Source organism: Botrytis fragariae, assembly GCF_013461495.1.
Source record: "Botrytis fragariae strain BVB16 chromosome Unknown tig00000061, whole genome shotgun sequence".
Classification (NCBI taxonomy): domain Eukaryota; kingdom Fungi; phylum Ascomycota; class Leotiomycetes; order Helotiales; family Sclerotiniaceae; genus Botrytis; species Botrytis fragariae.
Window position 1 is genome coordinate 1,731,026 of NW_023500994.1, and position 8,196 is coordinate 1,739,221.

Genomic DNA, 8,196 nt, shown 5'->3' on the forward strand with positions numbered 1-8,196 from the left:
GAAATAATAAATAATAACTAGCAATTTTTTATTATAAATTTTATAATTATATTCAATTATCAAATATTTTTTTAAGAAAAATGTAATAGGTTATAAAACTCCCTTATTATTATATTAAAAGAATATTTTAATAAATATATAGTTAAAAATATCAATCTTCAAAATCACTTCCTTTTTCTAATTAAAGGTAATCAGAATAAAAACTTTAATAAACATTTTTTTTAATTAGTTGAATATATTTTGATAGGTAGAGCTCTATAAAAACAGAATATTCTTTTTAGTCAAATTTATTATTAAATTGATTATCTTTAAAAAATTTCTAATAAATTATTAATAAAAATTTGTAAATTCAATAAATATTTGTATATTGATTATAATAGCAGAGGATTTCCAATTTATAATTATTTGAATTTTTTTTAAATCTATTTGAATATTATCTTTTTCTATAATAAAATCTAAGAATTTGATTTCGGATTTCAGAAATTCATATTTCTCGAATTTAGTGAATAAACTAATTTCTTTTAATATTTATAGAATCTTCTGGATATAATGGATATATTCCTTTCAGATTTAATTATATATCAGGATATTATTTAGATAAATAATACAAAATATATTTAAGTATTTTTATAAAGAATTATTGATATATTTCTAAAAGGTTATAAGTACTTTTATTAACCCAAATAATATAACTAAAAATTCAAATAAACTAAATTAAGTATAGAATATAGTTAGGTATTCTTATCCTTTTTTTATTCTTATATTATTGAAGATAGAAATAATATTAATTTTATTGAAATATTTTATTTCTTTTAGATTATTTAGAGATTCTTTTATTAATAATAAAGAATATCAATCCTTAATAAATAGATTGTTTAGTATTTAATAATTTATATAGAATTAAAGATCTTTATTAGCTTTTTTAATAAATAAAACAAATAATATAATAAAAGAAAAGCTTAACTAAATAAACCCTTTCTTAAGATTTTCCTTTAGTTATTATTTTAAAGCTTTTAATTCGATATGGGATATAGAATATAGAATATCAAATAGTAGAATAGCCCTTCCTTAAAACAGATCTTGTAGTTATATAATTGATAAAGAGATAGCTTTTCTGTATTTTTAAAAAAAAAGATATCTTTTTAATTTCAGAATTTAGATAATAGATTTTGAAGATTAAACTCTTTTTTTTTCTAATTCAGAATATTATCGATTTGTTTTATTAATATCTGAAATATTTCATATTTCTAATGGGTATATATTAAACAGACTTTTAGGGAGATAATAGCTATATCCTTATTCTCTAATCTTTTGGGATGGGTAGGTAGATATACAAATTGAGTTTTTGGAGGAATATTAGATAGAGCTTTTATATGGGAGGGATAGAATAGAATATTATAGAATTTATAGCAAAATAGATTATTAAATTAAAACGAGTTTATTGTAAAGTTGATATAAGAATTATATTTTTTAAATTAAACTATTTTTAGTATTACAAAATAATGAATTAATTCGATTATATATAGAATGATTTTCTTCTTAATATAATTATTAATTCTGAATTCTATACGAATATAGAAAATAACTTAGTTATTAAATAGAATATTTCTATTAAATCCTATAACTTTGAATATAATAGATAGTTGATGTATAAATATTTTCTAAAAAGATATCTAATTTCAATCTGTAAAGACAATCCTTTTATATTTACTATTAATTATAGTATAAATAAAGAGATCCTTTTCTTTTATAAGTAGATTGATAGGTAGAATTATAAGATCTGTATAATTGTTTAATTTATTTTTTAATAAAAAACTATAAGTAGTAGTAATAGATAGACTAAGAGTATATAAAGAATCGATCTAATTACGGTTTAGGCTAAACTTATTCTATTTTCTAATCTAATAGAGTTAATTGGTGAGTGGGGAGGAGAGCAAGGGGGAGAATGTATAGAATACTATTCTTTAAAAGAACTATTCAATATAGAGCTATTTCTGGTGGGATTAGTTATAATAATAGTGATTTGAAGCTGAATAAAATGAATATTAGAATACGGATAGTTATGGATTAAGTGATTGGTAGAACCATAGTGGTAGTATTCATTGTGCTTTTTTTATAATAAATTGCTATTAGTGATTTGTTATTGAAAATTAAGATCTATTGGGTTTTTAGCAAGAGTGGATAAAGAAGTTACCTTACTAATATAGATTGGAATGGGAGTGGGGGTATGAATAAATTGAGATAAAATAGTAATTAATTAGCTATACTTTAGATATCTGTAATGATTTTCTAGCTTTTAGCAGAATGTAGTATACACATTAGTATTATATATTAATAGTTTAGTAGTAATGATCTGGTTTGCTAACTTATTGGATAGATCTTATTTTAGTAGGATAATTAGTATTGTATTGTTATTAACTATTTCTGTTTTTAATGCTAATTATTGAAATTCGGTATAAAATATATGGAATAATTAATTCTTTTATTATAAAGATATTAGTTATTTCTGAGTTTCTATAATTTTATTTACATTTCTATAAGCTTATTCCAGAATATCTAATAAATTGGAATAATCCTTTAAACAAATGAATTCTCTTTATATATTGTATAAATATATTTAAATAGTAATAATTCTAATAAGCTTTTTGGTAATATAAAATAAGTAGGTATAAGTAATAATAAAGCAATCGAAGTTGGTATACATTTTATTTTGAATCTAATTAATAAAGCAATTAAGATTGGATTTGATATTATTAAATAGAATAGGGTTAGGTAGCTTTTTGTTTAGCTAGATTTTAATAAGTGATGGGGTTGGAATATTTATAGATTTTGTAGGGGTCTTAGGGGTTATAGTTTTGGTATAGATAGGGGTGATAGATATAGACTTAGTAAAACAATTGAGTAGGCGGATATTTTGTATAGTGATTTGTTTTTGTAAGGTAGCTTAGATATGCTTTTTAATTAGCAATTCCGAAATCTTTTATTCGAGCAATTAATTGAATCTCTTTAGCTCGGTATAATATATAGATATCAACTGGAGATATTGATATTAGATCTAAGAATCCTCTAATATAGAGATACCAAATTCCGAGGTGTCTCTAAATCAACTAGATGAGTGCAGGGTAGATATTATGAAGCAATAATTATTAAAAAGAAACTACATAGTATTACAGAGTAGGCAAACAATAATAGAATTCTAATAATTTTGCCCTAATTTAGCAAAGTTGTATTAATTCAGATAATAGGTTCAAATTAAAGATTAAAATGTAGCTCAAAGAGCTACAATATAGGATCTTCCCAATTGAAGATATACAGAATTTTCATAAGTAAGCTAGTCTGATCGGGCCTTAGTTTACTTGTGTTTCGGTGTCAGCGTCTGTTTCGATTCTATCCGATAGGACTAACATGCCATGTGATTCCACACCGTGACATTGTGTTATATTATACTAGTTGATTCATTACTACTACTAACTCTTTACAAAAAGCAATTGAATAAATCAAAACTAATATAGAAATTGTTTAATTTATCTTGAATTTGAGATATAGTTTTAAGTATATTCTTTCTCCTCTTTTTAATGTAATCAATACTAGTAAATATACAGGCAGATATTCTAATATAATATATAAGATTTAAATAATAGGAATTTGCTATTACTCTTAAAGTTTCAGTTAGAAACATTTAAAACCTCTTATAATTTATAATAAGTCGAATTAGTTAAAGCTTAATCTTAGTCGTATCGATAATAATTATTAAAAGATGAACGTAATTAATTAAACTTCTAGTATTATCTAAATAGCTTCAGCTTTTACGATTACTAAACAAGGTTTTATAAACTAAATCGTTTTATAAATAAACAAGATTTCACATTCAAATATATTTTGATATTCAAAATGAAGAAATTATAGTTTAATTTAAATCAATAAAAGTGAACATAAATCAGAAGCGGTGAAAATAACGACTGTAATACGAACGAACATTTGATTTACAGCCACCCTAAATTGCCCCACTTCCCTACAAGGTAACTCTGGCATATTGTCATATTCGGCTTAGCACAGATATGCAATATACACCCATGTAAAGATGTACCTATGTATATAACTAGTGGGGACCCCAAGGCCCAAAGGTGATAATCCATGTGATAGACGCATCCCCTCTGAAATAATATTTCATTCCACATTCTCTTCTTTCCACATCCTCTTCTACTTTCTTCAGCCTCAGCCAAGTACCCCTTTCTATCCATCAAAAAAATGTCTTCATCGTTTGTGGTTGTCATATGCCATGGATCTTACCACACGCCAGAGCCATATCGACCCTTCCAAGATGCTTTGACAGCCGCTGGCATTGAGTCATATTGCCCACAGCTGCCCTCGTCAGACTTGACGAAATTGAATGTAGGGGACCTCGCAAACCCAGATTATGATCGAGATATTCCTGCCGGTGGATACCCACAGCCATCGGATGATTTAATCATCATCAATGAATTGCTTCAAGACCTTATTAAAAAGGGCGAAAAAAACGTCATTGTTCTTGGTCACTCCTCTGGAGGTTTCACGGCGACAGCCTGTGCTATCCCAGAGTTGCAAGCAAACGTTCGAAAGAAACGTGGTCTCTCTGGTGGTATAATTGGTATTTTCTATGCTTGTGCATTCTTGATTCCTGTGGATGATTCTGTGAATGGCTTCTTTCAGCCAAAAGATGGAAGTTCTCCCGTGGTTCCACCCTACTGCAAATTTCATGTAAGTTTTGCTTACTCAGCACCCGATGGCAGTCTCTTCAGACATATAAGCATTGCTAACGACGATCAATTGTCAGGTTCATGGAATGAACGGCGTTGCTTCTACAGTTGAGGGCGCCAAGTACTTCTTTAACGGGCTAGACGACGCTCAGGCTAAGAAATATGAATCGACATTGACGGCATCTCCGATATTCAAAACCATTTTGCATAACGATGCATATGTTGCTTTGCCGTCTACATACCTTATAACGGAGAACGATTTAGCTTTGCCTACAGTGTATCAGGAAGGGATGATTGCACTACAAAACTCTCGACCTGGAGTCAACATAACTATCGTTAGATGCCCAAGCGGTCACTCGCCCCATTTGACCTGGATTAAAGGTTTTGTGGCAACGGTTCAAAAATTTGGGAAGGGGCTGCTGGCATAGATAGTCTGGTGAATCTCCGCTGAAGTATCCACTGCAATAGTAACTGGCACTGCCAGCACTGTGATATCGAGGACCCCAATCCAAGTCGGGCTTCTCGATGAGCCAAAAAAAATTAGAGACCCGTCTTATCTGCTTTGATGTCATTAAAATCTTACTTCAACTTCGTTTACGATGTTTGCATTGCCATTGAAAAGTACTCTGCATGCGTGTCACGACTTAAATCACACCCTTATCTAATTTCAGGGGTGATACGTAATCCTTTCTAGTATTGTATCATAGTTGGAAGCCAGCTCTATTAGCCCAGGATGTTGCTTACACGACTCGCATATTGAGTCATTTCCTAAGGTCCACCAATTTTGTGCCTTGGTTCTGCAGCTCCTCTCTTTGGAACCAATCCCGTAAATGACATCAAGTGCTAGTCTGAGAGATACAGGCTGGCATGTGGTTGCTTATTTCATTGTATTGTATAAAGAGATCGACTCATACTGGAACGAGCCTCTTAAGCTAATCAGAATTTCAATCATCATAATTCATCGCCATAGATGACCAATATGGGGAATAAATATTTACTCTTATCATCATACCTACTCTTTCTCTGCATGAACATCGGAGTGATTTGCGCGTCTATACTTCCGATTCTTACACACAATGAGGGACGTAGCCTTACAAACACCACTCTTTGTCGATGTCTTCCTGCCCATGAATGCTGGCCTACCTCAGCCACTTGGAAAATTTTCAATCAGACTTTAAGTGGTAAACTTATTGCGACCAAGCCTCTCGCGAGCTCATGTCATCTAGACGAATTTGAGGAATACAGTGAAAGAGATTGCGAAAGTATTCAAGCTGCATGGAGCTATGCCAAAACTCACCTCAGGTCTTCATCTTCGATTATGGCACCATTTTTTTCAAACTACAGCTGCGATCCATTTTCACCAAAATCGTCCAATTGCATAGTGGGCACTTATGTCCAATATGCTGTAAATGCAAGTGATGCTTCCGACTATCAGAAAACAATCAATTTCGTACAGAAGTATACCCTATGGTGGCAAAGTTAATATTCTGGACAAAAATAAATTCAATATAAATCCCTATACAAATTTCTATTTTATATATTATAATATTGATATATATATTTATTAGTAATAAATAGAGCTTTTTATTATTGATAAATTAAATTGATTCTTTTATGATTTGTTTATTATTGAATTTTGATTAAAAAAAAGAAAATAAGAATCTTAAAAGGCCTTAGAGCTTTCAAGATTTTTGAATATTAGAATTAAGGGGAAGGTGGATAGAAAGGTATATATATAGAAGGTTAAAGAAATAAATAAAAGCTAAAGAGGAGAAAAGGAATGAGTATAGAAGCTAAGAGGTGGGTAGAAGGCATTAGTTGAAAGCTTAAAGAGAAGTAGAGTTCTTTTGGTAAGTTATATTATATAAGGGAAACCTATAAGAAAGCTTTCAAGTGAAATTATAAGTTATATTACTATACTATACAATATAAAATGTATTATATAAATAAGAATATAATCTGATTTCAATTTATATATAAATAAATTTGAATTCAATAAATAGAAGTATAACAAAAAGATTAATAATCCTTAATAGATTCTAATTGAAATATTTAAAAGAACTTTTCTATTCTTTTATTAAAATCTAATAAAAAATTAATTTAAAAGGAAAAGAAAAGAAAAAGAGAGAAGAGGGGATTGAAAAGTAAGTAAAATCTAAAAGCTTTTTATTTGATAAATAATTGTTATCTTAAACCAAAACTTTCAATTAATCTTCCAGAATTTAAGAAATTCACTAAAAACTTATTAATTAGAATAAGCTTTATAAAATATAAAGATTTAGATTGATTATATTAATACTTTAAAAACAATTTATTCAATATATAATAAAGGTATTATAGAATTTATGGCAATTACAAAAGGATTACTTCGTTAACCACGGATTCTGCCACCACAGGGATAACTTACGATTGACAATCAGGAATACTGGCCATGACTATTACGGTAAGGCGACCGGTGCCGGTGCTATTGCAATTTGGACTCATCATCTCAAGAATACCGAAATAGTTGATTATAGATCGAGTTACTACAACGGAAAAGCGATCAAAGTTGGTGCAGGCGTAAGTGTGATGGAAGCTATGACTGCAGCCAATTCCCAAGGATTGGTGGTTGTTGGAGGCAATGACGGGACTGTCGGTTTTGCTGGCGGATATACTCAAGGCGGTGGCCACGGCCAACTGGTATCGAAATATGGCCTTGCAGCTGATCAGGTTCTCGAATGGGAAGTTGTCACCGGAAATGGAGATTTTCTTATCGCTTCTCCGACCGAGAACAAAGACTTGTATTGGGCTCTCTCCGGTGGTGGTGGCGGCAGCTATGGAGTGGTCCTTTACATAAGGCGGGGGCCGATTCAACTTGAATCGGTGCCGAAATAGGACTAGGGTAAGCGAAAGGGGTTAGGCGGTACAGTTGAATCAGGAGTTGAATCAGCAGTGTAGAATACAATATAACTTTAAATTGACTACTACTCTTGCTTTAAAACTAATATACAGCATTAACATCTAGTAAAAATTGGTGCCAAACAACTGAAATCTATATTATGAGTAAGTTTGAAAAAGTTTAGGGTTGCTTAGGGTAAATCAGCTGACTTAGGATTGCTTAATAAACGATCATTCAATAGGTTGAACAGAACGAGCACCACAACAACAAAGATGACGATACATTTGAATATATTGCTGAATACGAGATTTTAGTCTGTACTCTACATCAAACAGCAGTTTGAGGACTTGAGACTCATCTTCGGGATAGATATGGTCTAGAAAAGAAAAGGCGTACCTTATTACTTGAGAAGTATGGCTTACTCTCTTTCCGGCACCCCAAAAATGTTAGAGTACCTGAGCCAGGTGGTCTTCCATTTCCAGCTTTTGGTCAATCTATAAATGTGCTACTTTGTAACAATTGTATTCATATTACATTATTAAAGAATAGAATGCAAAAACATTGCAAAGATTATAGCTAGCG

At 30.2% G+C, this 8,196-nt stretch overlaps 2 protein-coding genes across 2 annotated transcripts; both read left to right on the forward strand.

The window, feature by feature from the left end:
- Positions 1-4,248: 4,248 nt before the first annotated feature.
- Positions 4,249-5,164, forward strand: Bfra_008622 (putative prolyl aminopeptidase protein; the record flags this gene model as incomplete). The annotated part of the gene is made up of 2 exons (XM_037338980.1): positions 4,249-4,737; positions 4,814-5,164. The coding sequence occupies 2 exons, from the start codon at positions 4,249-4,251 to the stop codon at positions 5,162-5,164; spliced, it is 840 nt and encodes a 279-aa protein (XP_037192286.1).
- Positions 5,165-5,763: 599 nt separating this feature from the next.
- Bfra_008623 (putative fad binding domain protein) lies at positions 5,764-7,610 on the forward strand (the record flags this gene model as incomplete). Its single annotated transcript, XM_037338981.1, has 2 exons — positions 5,764-6,141; positions 7,230-7,610. The coding sequence occupies 2 exons, from the start codon at positions 5,764-5,766 to the stop codon at positions 7,608-7,610; spliced, it is 759 nt and encodes a 252-aa protein (XP_037192287.1).
- Between the last annotated feature and the right edge of the window lie 586 nt (positions 7,611-8,196).